This window comes from Manis pentadactyla, chromosome 6 (genome assembly GCF_030020395.1).
Source record: "Manis pentadactyla isolate mManPen7 chromosome 6, mManPen7.hap1, whole genome shotgun sequence".
NCBI lineage: Eukaryota > Metazoa > Chordata > Mammalia > Pholidota > Manidae > Manis > Manis pentadactyla.
The window spans coordinates 35,730,626-35,754,069 of NC_080024.1; the positions used below are offsets into that span (position 1 = coordinate 35,730,626).

The window sequence follows — 23,444 nt, forward strand, 5'->3', positions numbered from 1 at the left end:
TTTTCTTAAGTACTAATCAGGTAGACTGTCTTCCCATATGTTTGTTGGCCATTTGAATATCCTTTTTTCTGAAGTACACCTCATAGCTATTTTTCTGCATGTCTTCTAATGCATATGTGCATGAATTTCTTTGGGGTATATATATATATATCTACAAGGGAAATTTCTGGATCATGGGTTATGCTTATATTGAAAAAATGACAATTTTCCAACATAGTTGTGCCAATTTCCTTTTACACTAACAGTATACAAGAGTCTCATTGCTCCACATCCTCAACAAAACTTTAAGTTTTCAGTCTTTAAGTACAGCCCCACACTGTACTACTTAATGGATTCTGAGAAATGTTCAGCAGTCAAATATCTGACAACTGAACAAAGCAAATACCCTGGAAGGACAATTCCATTTCCAATGAGCTAAAAGTATTTGTAAATCCCTAGTAATGCGTGTGGTAAATTTCCCCCTGGGCTAGGTAACCAGGTGGGCAGAGGGGAATTTCATAGAATAGAAGGGGAGGCTACTGCTAGCAAGTTGCAATTTAGGCATTGCTGGTTGCTCCAGTTGAGCAAATTCCATCCCCAACAGACTCTGTGTGGCCCACATGTTCTCCATCCTTTCTGCCAGGGCAGGCCCATTCTTTAAACTATTCCCTAAAGCCCCTCTAAGTATGGAGCAGGAAGGGGAGGGAGAACAAGGTTTCCCCTGCAGCAACATTGTGAGCTACACAGAGCTTTGGCCCTCAGCTGTGCCCACCTGGGGAGAACTCTTAGCTGCACCCCCTTTACGGAGGTCACCACAAACACCTTCTTGTAAAACACCCAGGTATTTTGTGGAAATCCAGCCTTTTCCCCCAACAGTAGCTGTTGGTAGGGCTACCATATGGTCATTTCAAAGAGCCAATCCTCAGAGGATGAATGAAAGACTGAATTCAAGATATGAATGCAGTGTCATTATATAATGGGCAAAAATGTGGGCTCTGTAGAAGTAGTGGGGTTATCTGCATGAAGAATTGAATTGTCAGTGGAAATGCTTTGACCTACTTGCCTGTTCATTAGACAGCAGTTCTGTTTTGTTGGGAGCCCTTATCTGTGTTGTCACATTTCTGTCACTGAACAGGGCAGGGCCAGCTCCTGATACAACCAGACTTTTTCATGTAAGACCAGATACCCATCACCCTAGAATCCCCACAAAATATCCTGACAAAATGTCTCCTTGACAGAATAATGACCTTCCCAATCCATCCCTAGATGGTCTACCATTAGGCCAGAGTAGTCTTGTAGTTTCTAGAAGCCAATTTTCACTCAGACACCCAGAAACTGGAGCAATCAGCTCTGGCCTACATAAAGGAACTTTATTCTGGGTCACTCAGAGAATTACAAGCCTTTTGGATTTATGGACTAGTAAATTTTCAGGAAAGATCTTAGGGACCCATATAAAATTACTCACCTCTTATTTTCTCAAGTAAGGACAACATGTGACTGGTTTCTGTAAAGTTGTATTTAATAGTCACAGCTGTCATTTTTTATCTACTGTATACAAGGCATTTCCAGAAATAACTCATTAGATCTTCACAGTGTCCCTGCAAGGGAAGTATTACTTTCATGTTACAGACGAGAAAGGCTCAGAGAGGGTAAGTCAATTACCTGATCCCACACAGCTAGCAAATGGCAGTCAGGTTTTGAACACAGGTCTGATTCCAAAGCCTACGTCTTTGCACCTGTACTGTTTATCCCATCTGAAGTATGTGAATATTATTCAGAAATGATTATTGAATCTCTGGTTTTCCGATGAGATGATAGAATGGTCAGGAATTAAAACTGAGTTTTGTCTTTATAGAGAGATTCAGGCTTCCAGGAAGGGTCTTAAGAGCCTTTTTGTTTGTTTTAACTGACCTACTTCAATTTATTCAATATTTCCCCACCTGAATATGAAAATCCAGGAAAAGTTAAAGAGACTATTTCTATCTGACATTGTGATACAATCTTATGTTAACATACAGATAATACATTTGGTTTGAGATGGTGAGGAATATCACTTCTTTAAACCTGTTCTGCTCAAATGTACTTGACATGAGTTGTCTCAAGTAAAGGTTATTTTAGTGTTCACTGCATCATTAATGACTGGCTGTTAAAGTGAGTAGCTGCCAGTGGGAAGTACTGTCTCACAGAATTAAACTTACTGATCACATAAACGGGACAAGAACCCTAATCCATCTTTACTTTAGTCAGAAAACAGAAGACAAAGGAATAAATTGTGTTGACATTTCCTGAGTTTATCAAGATCTCTCTTTCAGGAGAGGGGTCATCTGCTGAATTTTATTCCCTCAAAATTTGCTGAACGCCTCACCCCCCAGCACCTCAATGTGACTGTGTCTGGAGAGAGGGCCTGCGAAGAGTCAAGGTCAAGTTAAAGTTCAGTGGGGTCATATGGTTGGGCCCTGATCCAATCTGAGTGGTGTCTTTATAAAATGAGGGAGACACACCAGGGATGCTCACACAGAGAGGACAGGCCCTGTGAGGACAAAGCAAGGTGGCAGCCATCTGCAAGCCAGAGAGAGGCTTCAGGAGAAACTGAACCTGCCAATACCTTGGTCTTGGACTTCTAGCCTCCAGAACTGTGCGAAAATAAATTTCTGTTGTTTAAGCTACAAGTCAGTCCTAGCTAACTAATACAAAAAGAAATAAATGTTCATCATGAGCTGAGGCCCACCACCGATGCCAAGACATTCAGTTACATGAGACATCAGTAGAACATGATGGATGAGCTTTTTACTATCCAGCAAAGAGGTGGTTTACACTGAGACTGAGGATCAGCTGAGGAAAAGGTAGTTTTCTGAGAGTAGGAGGGAAGTGTCAAATAGTGACTTTTTAATAGTCAAACTAGTGACAGCTACCAGCTAGGTGTGTGTTTCTCTACTTTTTGCTCTATAATATACCTTATAATAATAATATGCTTATGATTATTTATGCAATAATTATCCTTTCTTTCCTTAGATAACAACCAACAATTTATGAAAGAAACTTTATTGGCTAGAGTACTGGTGAGTCGTGTGCCTGGGCTTGAATCTTGTCCTAGCCTCTTCCTAGATGATTTTTGGACAGATTACTTCACCTCCTGTGCCTCAGTTTCTTTATCTATAAGATGGAGATAATAGTACCTTCTTTATAGGATTGCATGAGAATAAAATGAGTTGATACATGTACAGTGCTTAGAAGGATACCTGGCACATAGTAAGCACCTATTAAATGTTAGCTGCTATTAGTTCATCTTGGGCCTCTCTCTGCATGTGGATAACTGACAGCAGAACTACAGCACCCACATGGTTCTGCCCAGATGTCTGCTACCAGGTGCCAGCTCCCCTGAAACTGCCAGCATAGTGTTAAAGAAGATAAGCAGCCCGAAGAGCAGTAGCTATCACCCCTGCGTTAATCACTATCCAGGAGACTGACAAAAATACAGATTTCTGGGACCTGTCCCTGATTTGCTAAGTTGGGATGGAGCCCAGGAATCTTTTTAGTGGGCATCTTGGGTAATTCCGATATAGGTGGTTCTCAGAACTCCCATTAAGAAATACGGATGAAAAAAATTTCTTCTATATTCAAGGCTGCTAAATTATGGTAAATGTCATCATTTACTAATCATGAGTCCAGAATAATCTTCATTTCTTTAAAATGTTTAAATAAAACCAACTTAGGACAATAATGAATGTGACACTGGCTTTTAAAAATAGTCAGAAAGATACTTTCTAGGAGTGTTAATAAGACCTATTGATAAGCCTGAAGAAATTCTGTATTGGATGTAGCTCTCGGCTTCCCCACAGGCAGTTTATCTGAAGCTGAGTGATCTAAGGTGAAAATGAATTGTCCATCACTCCCCGTAGGGCTGTGTTCTGCCTGAGTGAACTGAGTTAGAGAGAGAGAGAGAGAGGAAGCAGCTTACAGAGAAGCGCAGAGAATGGTAGTTCCATTTCTTTGGAGAAAATGGTCCATTTCAGCAGAAAGTAGCAGCTAGCTATGCAAATTAATTAGAAAGTCTTGCTTGTCGATGATAGCTGTGGGAGATTTTAGAGAGCTGGGATCCTGGAGAAGGGTAAATAGTGCTGGGTTTTATAGGATGGCTGGAGAAAGGTTAGTATCAAGTTGAAACCAGGTGTTCAACCTGGAGCCTGACAAAATACCAGTTTCCTAGGGTCAGAATAAAGAATGATGAAGGTTGAACTCCAGGATAACTTTGGAACTGAAAAACCTGATTGTGTTATGATGAATTCCTAAAATATGTTCATCTCTTAATTACAGGACTGAAGCTTATAGCTGATACTTCTTTCCCACTGGTAAAATTGCTATGCTCAAGTGGGGTGAGAATGGTCATTACCGAGAAAGTAAAGGTCAGGTTCAAAGGGTGGAAATGCCAGATTCCTGGAACAGCTGTGAAGAAACTCACCTAAGTTGGTGAGGGAAAGGATTATGGTGATTCTTGGAGCTTGGAGCTTGTGTAAATAGCTCACATGAGTCTGCTAAGGGCATCATAGAGTTTCTTTCGTTATCCAAAAGTATAGTTGTACGGTGTTTCTTTTATGGAAGAAAATATTAATTGCTTTTAAAAAAAGTTGAAAATAGACAATATTGATATTGTTTATCAAGAAACCTTTCAAATTGAAGTTAAAATCTTCATGCTGCTTTTAAGATAAAAAGCTGCTTAGATACTGTAGTGCCAGAGGATTTCAGTTCCCAGCAAGTATGCTTTGGATTTGGTGAGACCAAAAAATGACAACAGAGCATTGAAAAAGGATTCATACCTAGCTTTATTCTTGCAGTGACCAGTCAAGCTCTTAGATTCCATGCTCTGTGCATCCTCATGCAGCAAGCCTACAATCCACAATCCACCTAGAGCACTGGGCAGAGGTCTATAGCAACACAGACAATAATGGCTTATTGCCAACATGTGTGCAAGCATGGTCCCTTGCGGTAGGCCAAGTATTACATAAGCGTGAGATAGCATTGCACATGCACAGTGGGCAAGTAGTTCAAGCTCCGATGAGCATCCTGGCCATGGGAACTTCCATTCTCCCTACAGTCCATCCCTTCAACAGTCTCACCTCACAACCTACACATCCTCAGTCTTCCACAGTGGTCCCTGTGTGAGAAAGCTGGAACATTGTAACCAGATTCTCCAACAGCAAGAGAGGCTACAATAACATACTAGGATACAGATAGTTGTCCTCAAGCCTAAGGAGTTCGATTGCCACCAAGTGGTCATTCCAGCTGTGCTCAACTGCTCCACTTAGATGAGTTCATGACTCGCACTTTCCACAGGCGGCCAGTAGCAGAACAGTTAAGGAGCTCTGTGCACACCCAGCAAGCAGACGTGTTGGCAGTTTTTGCTACTGTGTGTGTCCAATCCATGAAGACACTGGAGCACATTAGAAGACATAGCCTTAAGGGCAATAAGACATGTTTTAATGACACCAACATAGGCAAATCTTGTCCATCAGCTAGGATGCATGCAAAGGAATGGTCCTGTCACAGGACCATGGCAGGAAGGGGGTGGGTCCCATATGGGGCTAGATACTTTTACCCCTCTCCCTGTGGGGGTTTCTGAGGGGTCTATGTATAGTGCTACTGGAGGTACATGCACTGGCCATAAAAATGAAACAACCCCCCAGAAAGATGATCCTACCTTCTGGCCATTTAGGGTACACTACAGTGATCTGTGGGGGCCACTCTGTTGTTACTCCAGGAATCCCAGAGGCCAGCCTCCAGGCCTTGTCCCTAAGGTGCCAGGAAGGCCAGCCATCACTGGTTTGATTGTCAAAACATCCAGTATCATGTCCACTGAACAGTCTCTGGAGTTTATTGTGGTTGGTGCTGGCAGCAAGATATAATTCTGGTGGCCAAGTCCCTGGCTTCAACAATTCCTCCTTAGTTGTATTTACAGTTTTATAGGGGAGGCAGCAATGTGCACAAGCATGTGTACAGGGCTGAATGCCCCCTTTCAGGGCTTCTCATTCAAATACTGTAGCACTGCCTGTAAGCAGACTGACCATCCCTGTAGACCACCAATATCTGATTTCAGGCTGGATTTTAACAAATCATTGTACTCTCTCTCATGACTGCCCAGGATTGTATGATACATGAAACTTCCACTTTATCCATAATTCTTGATCACTTTCAATTACCTGCAGTCAGCTATAAGCCGCAAAGAGATGCTCTTGGCCTCTTTTTGTCATTTGCTGGCCCATGCAACATGCAGGAAAAGCAACTAAAAGTCCAGTAGCTGTGTCCACACATGTCATAATATATCGATACTCTTCTCATATGGGCCGAGGCCCAATATAGTCTATCTGCCACCTGACAAGGGTTATTGGCCCCTTAGCTATTGCCGCAGGTTGCTGTAGGAATCACTGTAAGTCCCTTTTAGAGGATACAGTGCCTTTCTGCCAGGCTCTGCTGACTTCTTCAAAGGTTAAAGGTAGGCCCCGCTGATGGGCTACAGCCCACATTGTCTTCTGTCACACATGCAACAAATGCTGATGTAACCATTGGGCCACTCAGAGGCAGGCTTTCCTTCTAGCCAATGTACCTGGGCCAATTCATCTGCTTCATTGTTTCCTGGGGATGCCAGCAGCAAATGTCCTGTCACATGATATACTGTGAGTGTTTTAGTCTGACAAGAGGCCTACAAGTCTTGCCACAGCTGTTGCACCAAAAGGGGTCAGTGACCAACCAACCAGTTGGCATGACACTAAGTCAGTAGCCACAGAGTGAAGCCTCCTCGATAGAAGGCCCAGCTGTCAGTGCAGACAACTACAGGGGAGGGCTCCTGGCTGATCACAGCCACATTGCCCACAACTCAGCCCATTGGCTGCTCTTCCCCTCACAATCTTCCATCCATATTGTCTCAGTCTTAGGATGGAAAGCTATAGCTCTCCATTTTGGGGGCTGTCCATGACTGGAGCCATCTGTATGCCATGCATCTTCAGATACAGGGATTCTTTCCTCCTGATTGCTACTAGTGGCTCTAAAGCAAGTTCTTCCTGCCTTTCACTGGTATATGTCACTGGCCCCAGTAAGTGTTAGAATTCTCCACTCAAGGGGATGGTAGAGAGGGCACTATGCTTCTGTAGGATGCACCCCAAATGGCCAGTGTAGGCGTCTGTGCCATGCCACTCTGAAGTTTTTGTATCCAATCTCATACCCACCCCACAATGAGACAGGTGGTTATTACCTTTTGGGGGCTGTTCTTTAAATGGCCTCTGTAGCCAGTGAGGCATGGTACATGGAAGCCAGTTTTTTCTCTGTTAAGGTGTACCATACCTCTGCTCTTTCCAGAGTTGTGTCCAGAATCCAATAGGTTGGTGATTTCATTCAAGCTGGTGCCAGAAGCCCCAGCTATAACCGTCTTCAGTCATATGGACATCCAACTTGCAGGACCTCAATGGGTCTATCACACTCAAGGCCTGCATGGACTTGACTGCCCGTTTTGCAGCAGTCAAGGCAGATAGATAGACGTGTTTCATTCCAGTCCTACCTAATACCCCTTCATACCAAACAGTATTATGGCTTCAGAATTCTGCCAAGTGTGGGATAAACACTTTCTAGTAGCCTAAACAACCAAAAATCACTTGCAATAGTGTTACAGCTGTAAAGGTAAGAAAAGCCTGGACTTTATTTAATTCCCTGTAATCCACAGTCATATGCCAGGAGCCGTCTGGCATTATTACTGGCCACACTGGGGAATTAAAAGGGCTATGGATGGGCTTTATAATACCCGGCTTCTCCAGTTGCTGAAAGGTTTCTTCAATTTCTTTATGCCTACCAGGCAGGTTGTACTGTTTGGTATTAGTCACCCGCTGAGGCGCAGGCCTAGCTACGGGCAGGTGCTTAGCATGTCCCCTCACACATATCCTCAGTCTGAACTCCCCACCAGTGGTCTGTAACCATAGGCCCTGCAGAATATCTGTCTCCCAAATATATTTGGGGATGGGAGAGATTTACACAGTATACCCTTTTGGGGGTAAATGCCCTATTCTCAACAGAGTTCAGGTTTGTTTTACTCTGATAGCCTTACCCCTGTATCCATCTATAACAACAGGGGTCCTGGGACACCGCTCAGGGCTGCCCTGAACCAGTGAGCATTTGGCTCCTGTGTCTACCAGAGCCAGGACACATTGTACATTCACTGGGCACCAATGAATTGATATTTCTGCATGTGGCCTCCAGTCCCTACCTGGTTCTTCAAGGCACATCCCTTGACCCCCCCCTCAGTTAAACTGTATCGCCCAGTCGGGTTTCTGTGAGGGTCCAGGCGAAGTCGGCTCACTCTCCAGCAGGAAGTCTTGCAGGTTCACAGGCCAGACTTGTGGTTCTGTCTCTGACTTCTGCTTCTGTTCCTTGGTCCTCACCTTAGTCAAGAGCCAAAATTGATTCAGTTGTTGCCACAGCTTCAGTAAAAGTGTATTTGACTTCCTTTTGTCTGCTCCTGCCTTTATCGAATCAATCCACATCTTGGTCCTTGTGACCTTCCAGGGCCCTTTAAGCCCTTCCTCTCAGTAGTGAACCAACTCCCTTCCATGCCAGCATCACTTCAGTCTCCCCCAAATCTGCCACAATACAGGTGACCACATTTATGGGCTGCCCTATTAAGGGGCAAGAATGGCCACTAGGGGCCCAAAGAGAGATGGGGAGCTGTTTGCAGCACCATATCCCTTATCCATGTAGTAAACAGCTCCTCAGTTGGGCCATGATTTCCTATGTTATAAATGTCATTTTTTCATGCCCAACTCGCATAAGACCTGTTGGAGCTCAGCATACATCTCCTATCTAGCAGAGAAGAATGGTAAGTCACCCTGATTGGGCTATGCTGTGGGAAGGGCAGCCTTTAACCACCCAACAAATGAATGGTTACCTGGGGTCTCGTGTACAGTCTGCAGTCACTGTCACAAGGTGGGATGAGTTGTCAGGGAAGCCAGCTTTCCCATGTGTGATCTAGATAGGAGGATACCAGCCACCCCTACCTTGCAACAGTGCAGGAGCCAGGCTAATATGGACTCCAAGGCTTTCTGCTGAAACAGGGAGCCCAAATCCACCCACTCCACCTGTGTATAAGGGCAGAATGTGGAGTGCTCCATGACCTCGGGAGGGAGCTGCACCTCTCCCAGAGGAACCCATGGCTGCTGCATCTTTATTTTCTTGACTACAACTGGGCAAGATTTCAGTAGAGGAGGGGTTGGTGCTTCTGGCACCAGCTCCACCTCCTCATCCTCCTGTGATGTATCCTCCAGCACTTCTGAGGCTGATGGCAGCTCTCTTGCCCCTACGCAGAGTGCCGCCATCTCAGTCACCAACTTATCTTTTGCCTTCTCCACAGCACCTCGCATCTCCCATTCTTGTGTTGCCTTTTCTCGTGCTTGCAGGAGCACGCCCTTCTCATTTATCGACTTTATTAAACACTGTGAGAAATAGCCAACCTGTGTTTCCTGCCACCACATGGGCACTCCATTTCCCTGAGGATTTCCCAACTTTGTGGAGGGCCTCCACCCCTGCCTTAGGCATCACTTCCACCTCCCCCCAGTCCTGGGGAGGGGGCCACACCTCTAGGAGGATCACCACGTTGGACCACATGACCATTGGGGGAGACCCGAGTATCTCGCCAGCCATGGAGCATCCTGCAGTATTCCCCCACCTGACTGAGTCACCCCTTCCATGGGGGCAGCTGGTTCCGTTTTTTCAGTCTGCAGCAAATCCTGCTGACTGTGCCATTGTAGTGCCGGAGGACTTCAGCTCCCAGCAAGTTCACTCTGGATGGGTTGAGACTGAAAAATGGTAACAGCGTTTTGGGAAAAGGGTTCATACCCAGCTTTTATCATGAGGCAGTGGGTTGAGCTCTGAGATTACATTTGCTACATCTGCATGCAGCAAGCCTGCAATCTGCAGGGAGCACTGGGTGGAGGTCTTATATAGCAACACAGACAATAATGGCTCATTGCCAACACATGTGCAAGCACGCACCTGTGCAGTAGGCCAAGTATTACATAAGCATGAGATAGCATTACACATGCACAGTAGACAAGCAGATCAAGGTCAGATGAGCATCCTGGCCATGGAAAGTTAACATTTTCCCTACAGACACTGTTGGTTTGTTGATTCTTTTCCTTTCACTTATAATAACTTCAGTACATTTATTAAAAAATCAAAATTACAGTTATTGAATTTATACTCTTGATGCTTGGGTATTCTACATATATTCTACATATATATGTGTATATATTATTTTTAATATCATTTATAGCCTACAGCTGTCATGAATTATTTCTGAGTCAAAGTGCCTCAGCTTTATTAATGTTAGTGTTTAGGTTCAAGTCAACCAAAGTGAATCTTTGAATATGACATTCACTTCTGCAGGGGAAAGGTATTTAGGTAGGCAAGTATTTTTGTTTAGTTAACACCATGTTTACCACCTGACAGCTTTTTGTGTTATTACCACAGTACAATTTTGTTTGAACAGTTATCTACAAGAATTGAGGAATTCTTGTCCTTCATGCTTAATTGTTCCAAGGTTTTTTAAATATCATTATTATAAAAGCAATATATATTTATTGTAGAATATTAGAAAACTATAGAAAAGCATAATAAAAGTCACCCACAATTTCAGTATTCAGTGATGACTACCATTAAACATCTGTTAAACAGCCATTAAAATATCACCTACTAGTCTTTCAGTCTTTCCTTATGTGTGTATTTATAGAATGTATGTGTGCACATGTAGCCACAGGTCCTTTTGCACTTAACACTGTAACTATTAACAGATTTCCATATTCTTCTCCAATTGTATAGAAATATTTTAACTCAACTCTGATTTAACACAAATTAAGACAAGATGGAATTACTGACTAAAATGTAGTGACATCTCTAGGGATCTTGATATATTTTTCTCAAGTCAGCCTCTGGAAACCCACTAGTTTGCATGCCTGTTAGCAGAGTATCAGCACCTGTTTCACCATACCTTCTGCCAGAATGAATATTAACTTTAAAAACAGGCTAATACTGAAGGAAGATGTTTCATTGTTTTTGTTCACTTTCCTTTTATTGCTACTGAAATTGGATGTATTTTCTCATGGTGGTTGACCCACAAATCTTAAGAAAATAACATATTTTGGGGCAAACTTGTGTAAGACAAACCAGCTATGATAATTCACAATTACGTCCATTGCATTGACATCTTCATTGTCTTACTAATCCTCAGCCCCCTAGAGTCCATTAAGGGAAGTCGTGTTCAGAAACAGACCATAAATACAGAGAACAAACTGGTGGTTGCCAGAGGGGAGGGGGCAGGGTGGAGGACAGGCAAAACAGGGAAGAGGATTAAAAGATACGAACTTCCAACTATAAAATAAGTCACAGGGTGGAAAAGCACAGCATTGAGAATTAAGAAAAACAAAAGTAAGTGTTTCTTATGATAATAAAGAACATGGGTTCTTTAAGCATAAGATTTGTAAGTGTAAGACTGATTTTTTACATGTAAGACTGATGCTGAGCCCTGCCGTTTGGTCTTGTGTAACCCTGAAGAAGTTACCTAATCTCTCTAACCTTCAGTTTCCTCGACTGTAAAACGGGGCTGATGATCCCTGCAAGAATTCTCACAATGAGGAATTGTTAAACCCTTCAATTAAAATGTAGCTATCGCTTAGAAAATGAGAAATGTTTCTGTCCTTTTCCCCCAATAGGTATGTCAAAGTATGTTAGTATGCTGTTTAGAAGCCAGAACTTTCAATCCCAGTGAGTCTTGAAATTTACTTCATTTTGAAATTTAAACTTTTACTCAGTAGAACAGAACAGATAGTGGGACTTTGTTTATGGGAGAAAAAAAAGGGTGCTTGGGATATCACTTGGGCTGCTAGCCCAGGAGTGGCCTCAGAGTCTTGCAGGACACAACAGTGCTTTAGTCCTTCAGCAAGTTGCCCCAAAACTGATAGGATAAATCCTCTTCCACTTCTTCGCCCCATAGGGTGAAGGAAAGAGCACTGCTTCCTGCCTCTAAGCTTGCGTGATCATTCTAAGGTCATTACAAGAATGTGGCTTTCTTTTTACCATTATGTATCCATATGCCTGTCTGTCTAGAGATTTATAAAAACAATGTAGATTCTTGCTCAAAGACTTTGTTTTATTGAGAATTTAATTATTTGCATAATGGATTTTTAAGACTAAATATCTCTTTAAGATTTTTAAAAAGTAAGTTTCAAATTCTGGATAATATCTAGTTGTCCACACTGAGGATGTGAATATGATCTATCTATCTATCTATCTATATATATATACACTGTTCAACCATGCTGACAGGGTTGACTGACCGATGGGTTGTTAGGAGTGCCGGAGTCACCCTGCACCCTGACATCACTCTCTGAACTGCTTTCTCTTTCACATTCTTGTGCTTTTCCAGCTGACAGCCCAGAGGGTGGGTGCTGATTCCACTAGCAGCTGCAGCTGAAAAGCAAAGTCCGGAAATGTCAGATATCCTCCGGGAGCTGCTCTGTGTCTCTGAGAAAGCTGCCAACATCGCCAGGGCATGCAGGCAGCAGGAAGCTCTCTTCCAGCTGCTGATAGAAGAAAAGAAAGATGGGGAAAGGAATAAGAAGTTTGCAGTTGATTTCAAGACCCTGGCTGATGTACTGGTACAGGAAGTTATTAAACAGAGTATGGAGAACAAGGTAAGAAAAGTCAAAGCCAAGGTAATTGCAAAATATTTGCCTCTGTGGGGATTTTTTCCCCTTGACAGAATAGTGTGCCTTTTCTTTCCCCAGCCCTGCCCCGAATACTAGCACCTTGGATTCTAATAAACAATTTGGATTTCCCCCCATTGTTTTGACCACAATATTACTAAGATGTTCATTGCAGAAAGATTTAAAAATACAGAAAAGCAAATAAGAAAAATAATTCTAACAGCTAGAGAGAAACATTTGGCACAAAACTTATTTATTATAGTTTCTTTTTAATAAATAATACATGTTCTCTGGAAAATAAGCAAAAGTAAGAGTTCTCTTAATCCTACCACTAGAGAAAACCACAGCTATATGTTTTGCTAAATACTGTTAGAACATTTTCCTTCTATGTGTGTAAGGCACTTAACTTATTTCATCAGAAATGATAACCTGTTTTGTTTTTAATTGATATATTAAGTGTGCCTGTTGACATAATCATTTATCTAATGGTTGCCTCAGTTATGGCTCATAGAGTCCAGGACATTTAAAAGTCCTTCTTTATTCTAGTAGAAAAACATTGTTTATAATTAACAATGATTGTGATTCTCAGTATCTTAAGCTGACTTGGAAAAAGAAACTGTATTCATAAGTAGTAATAATAAACAACACCATCAAAACATTTTTAAGTGCTTACTGTGTGCCAGGCATAGTTCTAAGGGCTTTAAATATAGTTACAAAATATATTTAAATATATTTTTTAAAGTAATTTATTTAACTCTTATAAAAATTTTATGAAGTAGGAACTATTATTCCAATGTAATGGATGAGAATAGGAAGGCACAGAGAGGTTAAGTAATTTGCTCAAGGTAACACAGCAAATAAATGGCAGGACTGGGTTTTAAACACAGGCCAACTGGCTCCAGAGTCTATACTCTTTGCAATACTATATTGCCTTTATATGATAATCTAATAATTACACATTTTCCTTTTTTAGATTTGAGAGGATAGACCCTTATGACAGATAGTACTATGAACGATTAGAATAGTTTCTACGGAATTCCCCAAATATTAAGAATTATTTAGAATCACCTAAGTGAATTTTTGACCACAGGCAGAAAGGGAATAAACGGCCTTCTGAAATCTCTACAAACTATACTTTTTCATACCTATAATAACTGGCCCCAATAAACTAAGTGAAGCAAGTTTATTTTTGTTACTTTTAGTGTTTAAATATAAGAATGTTGGGTGCAAGGGATGGGATGGTTGAGCAACTGTATTAGAAATGTATCAGTATTAATTTTTACGGGCTTAAATTTTCTCCAAAGCATTATAACAAGTTTAGGCAACTGTTCATTCATAAAGACTATACCAGGACTCATGAATGAATAAGTGATATGTACATTTGGCTATGTGAAATCTTATGCCCTGTAGCCTCAGACATGGGCATCGAGGCAGGCTTGGGAGACTGAGGTTCAGTCCTGATGAATGGCTCACTGCCAGCCTGTTGGCTTGCACTATTCCTCAAAAGAGAAAAAATTACCAGTGGTTGTGGGCACTATTAAAGCTCTTGGCCATCTGTGAATGACTGAGTTCAAATATTGAAGCATTTCTTTGCTTTCGTTCCCCAAGAACATCACACATACAATTCACATATTTCTTAGAAAACATCTTTACTACAGAAAGGATTAGAAACAAAATGTATCTGAAAGCTTCCTGGTCATACAGGGGTGAGAGAAAATTCTTAGCTTCATTTTTTTTCATTCTATTTTGATGCATAAATTATTGGTCAATAAAATATTTCCCTTCTTTTTTTGCTATTTCACCTTCCTGGCCAGAAGGCTAATGATTCCTCCAACAGGTGTGGAAAACACACCTGAAAATGAGAGCAAAATCTAATGTTATCTTCTAACCCCTTCCATCCAGTCTCAAGAAATGACATTAGGTACTTGGTCGATAGTACTAACTTGTATAAGCTAGTAGGGTACTGTTTAAAAGCAATAGTTAAAACATTTCCTTTGTAAACATTCTAGTTTTATGGCCCTTAAGTAGGATGAAGGTTCTAGAAGTACTTCTACAAAGTCACAGGACATAACGATACCAGACTTCTACCATGATTTGGACTTTCTAAAGGGGCAAAGGAGCAAGAAAATCTTAGAAAAGCTAAGTGCTGAACCAAGCTGACTTCACTTTTTATACTTGATTTCCAGAATTGTAAAATTGTAAATTTCAGGTCTAATTGTGCTAATTTGAAATACAAAATGGAAATCTGTTCAGAACTGAACATGTGTGTGGGTTTTTTGTTGTGTTTTGGGTTTTTCTTGTTTTTTGTTTTTGTCTTTGGTATTTTGTCATACTCTGAATCATTCAGTTTCCAGGCTTGGGAAAAAAAATTTTTGGAGAAGAATCCAATGAGTTTACTAATGATTTGGGTAAGTATAGAATCTTAATGGATTTTTATAATTTATCATGCACTATTCTAATTTTCCATTTATATCATGAAATAAATGTAAACAATAAGTTTGAACGTTAAGCTCCATTCAATACCTCAGAACGTCATGCCATTTACATTAGAGAGACATGGTAGCTTAGAATTACTTAGCAAGTCCACATGTGTTATTTTAGATATTGAATCTGTAGCATTTTAAGTAATGTATAGCTTAACCTTTGGGAAAGTGGCAAGGCTCTTTAGGAATCTAGTGGAAGTTACAGTTGCCCCCCAAAAGATGCACATCTACACAATTGTGCAGACAATTCAGGCCCAAGGTTTAAACGCATTCAAGGACCTTCTGGGGAGTCACTGACCTGGGCTGAGAATGTGAGGAAGATCTGCCCCTGAAATACTATGTTCTTAAGAAAATCACTTCATCACTTCTCTGGTCTCAGAACTTCTGTTTTAGTACCAAGATTTAAATCTAGTTTCCTGCGAGCCAGATTCTTTCTTGATGGGCCTCCATATTCCCTTGTGATAGAAAGATATAAAAATCTCTAACCCTTTTTAAAGGAACAAATTATTTTTAGCTTGTTTGGGTTGTTTGTTTAATGGTAGAAGATTAAAATAGTGAATTTTAAACACTGATCCTATGACAAGTAGCTAAACATCTAGAGGCACATTTTCAGAGGAAAAAACTAATTTCTGGATGAATTCTGGAAATTTTTTTGTCTCCTTCATGGGCTATGTATTAAGATGTAGTTCTGTTGTAACACTCAATGAGAGAGAAATCTCATTTAAACTTCTTAAGGTTATTTAAAAAACACTTGTGATTAGTTCATAAGAAAGTCTTCATTTAAAATCCTATGTTTGACTACTTCATAAACAGTTATTTTAATACTTCATTTGTCTAGAATTATAGGGGCAAAAAAAAATACTCCACATGCATTTTCCTCAGAACTGAAAGAGAGAATGGGCTGAGCATGTTGGAGGGGCAGAGAAAGGGGTAAAGAAGGGAGGGACTGGTGGATGAGGTGAGCTCAGACAGGAATGGATCATGGAAGGTTGCATGAAGAAGTATGGATTTTCCTCTAAGTGTGATGTGAATTCACTGGACAGTTTTTAGCAAAGGAAGAATGTGATATGATTTATTCCTTGGGATGATCACATGACTTTTACTGTGCCCAGTGTAGGTGCTTGGTAAGTGGCAGTGATTAGCATTATTATTCCTCAACTTCAACAGTCTAATTTGAATTTAACTAAATGTAATGAAACGTTCCTTGCTAATGCAGAGTCATCATTGCAATAGATTCATTGTAATAGATTCATACTGTGCTTCCCAAACTTTAATCACCATAGGAATCACCTGGGAATCTTACTAAAATTCAGTAGATTTGAGATGGGCCTGAAGTTCTGAATTTCTAACAAGCTCTCAGGTGAACAGATGCTTCTGCTCCTTGGAATGGCTGGGGAACTGGAAGTATTTGTTTATGTACCTAAAAAGCCCCAAAGTGCCATGTTTTTCTAAATTTTAAGTTTATATTCTCTATTGTTATCACTTTTTGTTGCTATTAATTTGCCTATTTTTGCCAGCCTCTTTCTTCACTTTCATTGGGAGGTGGAATCCAGTTTAACCAAGGATCTAAAAAGCATGTTTAAAGTGATGGTTAAGCACCTAACTTGGTAACTTGTGGTTCATTTGGAGAAGCAGTTTTGTTTACATCCTGATTTCCAGTGAATTTCACAAAGGAGAGCTGTTTCTATATATGTCATTTAGAGAGTTTTACATTTAACGATTAGTATACTTCATCTTATATTACTTTACTGAGCATAAGCAATATTTATTAAAAGCAGTATCACAGAGGGAAGCAGAAGCACTTCGTGTGCTGGTAAATCCTCCATTTTTTTCAATAACATATTCAAACACGATCAGGGTGACTTATGTACATGTCTTGCCTGAGGGTTTCAGCTCTTGGCAAATTGACTATGGATTTGGTAAGACCAAGAAATGACAATGGAACGTGCTTGGGGTAAAAGGGTTTATACCTGGCTTTATTCTCTTGGCAGTAGGTCGAGCACTAGGATCACATTTGCATCCAGCAATCTTCAGGTCTGTAATCCACCTCCGTCCCTGCCTCTGCCCAGAGCACTGGGCAGAGCTCTTTATATAGTCAATAATAGCTCATTGCCCTATGGGTGTAGAAGCATTAACCTAGCAGGAGGGCAGTTACATCATCAAGTAGTTTAGGGTCAGGTGAGGATCCTGGCCATAGGAACTTCCAGTTTCCCCACAGTATATCAAAAAGCAAAAGGTAGAAGAAAAAAAAAGACTAATTATCAAGGACTCAGGGTTCAGGGATTCTTAAATGGTCCAAGAGCCCCCTTGAACTGGATACAAAATTGTGTGTCTATGCCCATGTGGACATTTTTCTGGGGAGAAGGTCCCTTGATACCTGAAATCCCACCCTCACTATTCATATTAAGTGCCATGAGTGACCACTGGGCAGCGTGACTTCATGAAGGGCCCTGGGTGATTCTGGCCGTCAGCAGGTCAGGAACCACCAGCATGCATATGTTGATTGCCCTCACCTAATCTAAGTGCATAGCTTTTGCTCCTCTCCACCCCTCGTTGTTTCTCCCCTGAAACTAGTGAAATCTAATGGCTTTTAGTTTCTTTATTCTAGGGGAAAAGATTATCTTGAGACTGTGTCCAAGAGAGGAGGAAACAGCAGAGCTTCTGAGCAAAGTCCTTAATGGTAACAAGTTGGCTTCTGAAGCATTAGCCAAGGTTGTTCATCAGGATGTCACCTTTACTGACCCGACTCTGGATTTGATCAAGATCAACATTCCGCAGGATGTTTTAGGAATTTGGGTGGATCCTATAGGTAAGTTTAAACATAAAGGAGAATGTTTACTTTTGTTTATTTATTCTTATTAGTAACCTCTCCTCTCCCCCCCTTTTTTTTTGCAGGGGTTGGGGGAGATTGGAAAAATAAAAATTGAGAGTATAACTTCTAGAAGTTTTTAAAATTTTAAAGTTTTACAAAGATAAATGAGTTGTATTTGTTATAATATGTTGTATTATGGATATTGTATATCTCTAACATATGTATAAGTATGTATCTGTGTGCATACACATATAAAAAGCTGAATTTTAATTCATCTTTGAAAGACTTCTGGGGCCAGACTGTCAAATGGCAGAGAAGATGAAGTGATAGTAGCTATAACTAATTGGCACACATGCCATTTAAAGAACACTTAGCTCCAGTAGATTGTTGCCATATGGGAGTACAGTTCAGATCTGCAGACTTTTAAAGAGAAACCAAAATCCAAGTGTTTAAGTGAGATCTACCAGTTTTTAACCACTGGCTACTAATTCAGTTAAACAAGCAAACAATTGAAACCACTACACAGGTCAAGCAAAACACAACTGAATGTGACTTATTAGGGTCTGTTGGTGAGCCCTGTGTAAACCTCACCCACTAATTTTTTTGGTCATGATTGTGGTAGAATACAATCTATAGCACACTGTTTTAAAAGTGTAGGCCTATCTCAATGATGCTATTAATACAGTGCCCTAGGTTTTAATTTTCAGAAATCCCTTCTTATTCTTTCCCAAGTATATTCCACCCAACACAACCGGGAACGTTTATTGTGCTGAACAAGCAAACCTCCTCATGCTACAAGCATATTGATACAATGTTATAGAAATACCTTTAATCATTAGAGACTTCTAGAACACTCAGCCAGTGGATTATATATGCAAACTAAGAATCTTTTCCAAAAATCTTTTATCACTTATGGGTAAATCAGCATCAGCTCAGGTTTCTGAGGGACAGGGATCTTCTGTTTGCTGGTTCTATCCTGAACTGATTCTGTCAGCCAGCTCTCTGGAACCTTTGCCCAGCACATCCTTAATGGGGGTGTTCACTTACTAGATGTTGGTAGTCAGCCACTGGCATGTACATCTCTCAAGGAGAAACTAGCTCCTGGCTTCTTTTTCTCAGGACCACCATCAATTTCTTCCTCTTGTGCCACCATAATTGTCTCCTTTCTCCTAGAGGGACCAAAAAAAAAAAGTAATTCCATTCTTAATAGATTCCTGGAAGGAGGCTTTCCCATCCACATTGGACTTGTCCTCTCACTAGTAGGAGTTCTAAAGAATCCCACCAGATATCCTAAGTCATTAGCTTTTAAATCCTTTTGACACCTGATAATTATTTGAGTGCCTATTATTTGCAAGGTGCTATGTCAGATGCCACAGGAACCATAGACATGCCATTTCCCTTCAAGAGTTCCCATGTAGTTGGGAAAATGAAACAAACAGCTCAAAAGTAAAGCACTAAGAGGTCAAATAATTCAATACAGGTGACACAAGTGACACAGGCCAAACCTGACTGGTTACTGTCTCAATCCATTCTGGATGCTGTGACAAAATGCAGACTAGATAGCTTACAAACAACAAATTTATTTCTCATAGTTCTTACAGGAGGCTGGGAAGTCCAAGACCAGGAGGCCAGCCTGGCAAGGCAAGGCTCCTCTTCCTGGTTCATAACTGGCACCTTTTTGCCATGTCCTTACATGGTGTAAGTGACTGAGTATCTCTCGAGCCTCTTTTATAAGGCACTAACCCCATTCATGAGGGCTCCACCCTGTCTTGCCAATGGGTTTCAGCCCTAGGCAAGTTCACTATGGATTCAATGTGACCAAAGAAAATTGACAGCAAAATGCTCTTTGGGGTGAAAGGGTTATACCCAACTTTATTTCCAGGTGTCAGGTCAGTCACTAGAATCCCATTCACTCAGAGCGAGTCTGCATGCAGCAAGCCGGTCTCCGCCTCTGGGCCCCTCTGTCCACACAGCTGTCCTCTGGGCTTCTCTGCATAGCCACCCACACAGCTGTCCTCTGGGCCTCTCTGCCTGCACAGCCGTCCCACACAGCCATCCTCTGGGCTCTGTCCTCAGCGCTGCCACCACCCTGACCTCTGTTCTGCTCTTCTGCAGACTTGCAGCCCTGCCACCATGTCATGCCCAGAGCACTGGGTGGAGCTCTTTATATAGAGTCAACAGCCATGTATTGCCCACAGGTGTGCAGTGAGCTAGTCAACCACGGCCATGTGAGAATCCTGGCCACAGGAACTCTCATTTTATCCACACACCCTCATGATTTAAGTACCTTATCTCCCAAAGGCCCTCCTTATTAATACCATCATCACCTTACGGGGGTTAGAATTTTGGGGGGAAACATTCAGATCATAGCAGTTACTAAGCTAGTAGAAGAGAGAAATGATATAGGATAGAGCTTTTAGATGTATTCATCATTATCTTCTAAATAATCATTATCTGAATTGAAATAAATCTGCTTTGTTTTTCAGATTCAACTTACCAGTATATAAAAGGTTCTGCTGACATTAAATCCAACCGCGGAATCTTCCCCAGTGGACTTCAATGTGTGACCATTTTAATTGGTGTCTATGACATACAGACAGGGGTGCCCCTGATGGGAGTCATCAACCAGCCTTTTGTATCACAAGACCTAAGCACCCTCAGGTAAAAGATGGACATCTTTGGTATATAATGGATTTTAGAATGTACAACCTCAGCTTTGATTATTGCCAAGATTATCACTCCACATGACATTCTCATGACCTGATTTAGTAGGTGTTCCTACTAAAAGTCTGGGTGTTTGAATTAAGGTTGTGTCTATTTTCAACCCTAGGTCTGCCGTAGTTTTACTGGAGGCTAGGTACATGCTAGTAGAAACTTTAAAAGAAAAAATGTCTTGGGGAAATCAGTTTTGCATTTAGATTATAGTGATCCTGTTTCCTGTTTTCTAGGGCCCATTCAAAACCAGATTAATAGAACAGTGGAAACACTGTCTTCTAATATAATTGGAACAAAATAGATGCCGTCACTATATACTCAGTTGAACATTTTTACAATTTTGGCAGAAATTAAAAGCAAAATGTGAAAATTATCCAGTGAAAAGATGAGTAGGTATGACCAGGATTGGAATGTGACTATGGGCTGCTCTCCCAATAAATACTGTTGGCATCACTTCCTCTTCTGCTGCCTCACTGCTCGCCCTTCCATGGGCTCCTGTGCAGAGCATCAAGGAGAGGCCCAGCCATCAGCTGCCTCTGGTTCAGGCCTGCACTTTGGCTGACTCAGGGCATGGAAGAGTCCATGTGGACACACTCCAGATTTCTCCTGTGGCTTTTCACTTTTTTATTGCAACAGGTCATTTTTCCATTTGGGAAAAACAGTGTAGGGCTACATATTTTTATTAAACTTTGAGTTGCCTCAGGCAACTAACAATTGTTTGCTTTTTAATAATCGTAAACTGCACCTCTGGAATTTTGACATTTTTTTCCTCTACTCCTGCCTTCTTCCAAACTGAAAATGTGTTTATTACCTTTAAAGGGTTATTAAGAAATTAAAAAGAATTGGGGCTGGATCATGGCCTAGAAATGGCTGGTAGAATAGTTAGTGGCACAGATTCTGGAGCGAGACTTCCTGGGTCTGCATGCAGATTCCGCCACTGACATTCATTCTTACGTTCTCTAAGGCTGCTTCCTCCTGTGTAAATACTGCACCTTAATATGTTACACCTGAGAGATGACAGGTGCTGCTGTGGCCAAAAATGTGGGGCCTGTCTTCCTTGGTGTTAAAGACAAAATGGAGCTAGTGGGTAAGAGGATGAAGAGGAGCTGCCAAGTGAAGAAGAATTTAGAAGGACTGTAAAAGACTTACAGATTGAAAAGAGATAATTTATCTGTTCATCCTTTCCTGTTCAACTTTAAATGCCATAAGTAGCCATGAAATTTTGTGGTGTTCCTGGATGCTGGGAATCCCACACTCTAATGTTGTCCTAGACTGATGTGATAATGCCTTACACTGAAAGCACTTTAGTCTGTGAGGACAGGCAGCTTGCATGCCTTGGAGTAACTTTTAGAAGAGAATTAGCTACCTGGTATCTGTTTCTAGGCTTAAGGGTATTGTGATTCACCACATTATATATATATATATATACTTCATATTAAGTTGGAAAGCAACAGGAGTAATGAAAAACAAATGTGATAACTTACCACCACAAACTGAAAGTTCTCTTCCACAGGTGGAAAGGACAGTGCTACTGGGGCCTTTCTTACCTGGGGACCAATATCCACTCACTCCAGCCTCCCATCTCCAAACAAAACAGTGCAATGCAAAGCCAGCTGACTGACGACACCAGCTCAGAGCTGGAATTCTCCCACCGGTTTTCCGCCGTCATTAGCACAAGTGAAAAGGAGCCCATCAGAGCCGCGCTGTCACGTGTGTGCGGACGGCGCATATTCCGGGCAGCCGGGGCTGGGTACAAGAGCCTTTGTGTTGTTCAAGGCCTTGTTGACTTTTACATCTTTTCAGAAGATACCACATTCAAGTGGGACTCTTGCGCTGGCCATGCCATACTCAGGGCCATGGGCGGGGGCATGATAGACTTAAAAGAATGCTTGGAAAGAAATCCATTCACTGGGCTTGATTTGCCGCAGTTGGTGTATCACGTGGAAAACGAAGGCGCTGCTGGCGTGGATCGGTGGGCCAACAAGGGCGGACTAATTGCATACAGATCGAGGAAGCAGCTGGAGACGTTCCTGAGCCTCCTTATACAACACCTTGCACCTGTGGATACACGTACATAGAGGAGCTCTGTCCTCGTACCTGTAAACCAAACTGAAACCATGTCCCACATCTCTATCTTTTAAAGATAGCTTTGTCCTATTGACGGTTAACATTCACCTTCCTCTTTTGAGGAGCATTTTTCCATTATGTGTTCATAATAATGTTACTTTCAATAAATGACATTCATGCAGCAATTAAACAGATGTGTGAAATTCTTAGTAGTGGGTGCTGTGCAGTTACTGCTGCTTCAGACACTTCAATAAAATACTGAAGGAGGAAACATTTCTTAGCAAAACTGTGAATGGCTAAGTGACAAGTAAAAGTCATGGAAATATCAGGAAGAGAATAGAGGGGGTTGTGCTTTCATTTCATTTCCTGCCTTGAAGGAAGAAATCCGCAGTTTTAGCCTTTGGCAGAACATTTAGAACTGTGACCTGGATGCATAATTTAGCCAAGTTCATGTACTTTTAACAGTATTCTTGTGTTTTTTATAAGAATTAAAGCCTGGAGTGCTGTAGGCTCCCTCCTACCTGATCTCATATTCCCCCTCATGCTTGCACACACACTCTGATACTCTAGTACTCTCTCTAGTACCCTCACATCATTTCTGCATGTGAGGCAGAAGGGGATAAAGAGGTTTTTGCAATTTTTGCTATTTACTAC

General features: G+C 41.4%; 1 protein-coding gene across 8 annotated transcripts in view; it reads left to right on the forward strand.

The window, feature by feature from the left end:
* INPP1 (inositol polyphosphate-1-phosphatase) overlaps nt 1-22,980 on the forward strand; it is a 70,435-nt gene extending 47,455 nt beyond the window's left edge. For all 8 annotated transcript variants that reach the window (XM_036927961.2, XM_036927962.2, XM_057503714.1 and 5 more), the window contains 5 exons: nt 12,434-12,701; nt 15,061-15,121; nt 17,805-18,005; nt 20,495-20,669; nt 22,237-22,980. In XM_036927961.2, the coding sequence (XP_036783856.2) occupies nt 12,498-12,701; nt 15,061-15,121; nt 17,805-18,005; nt 20,495-20,669; nt 22,237-22,801 (1,206 nt within the window). In that variant the 5' untranslated portion in view covers nt 12,434-12,497 and the 3' untranslated portion in view covers nt 22,802-22,980. The remainder of the gene's footprint in view (nt 1-12,433; nt 12,702-15,060; nt 15,122-17,804; nt 18,006-20,494; nt 20,670-22,236) is intronic.
* Nucleotides 22,981-23,444: the final 464 nt, after the last annotated feature.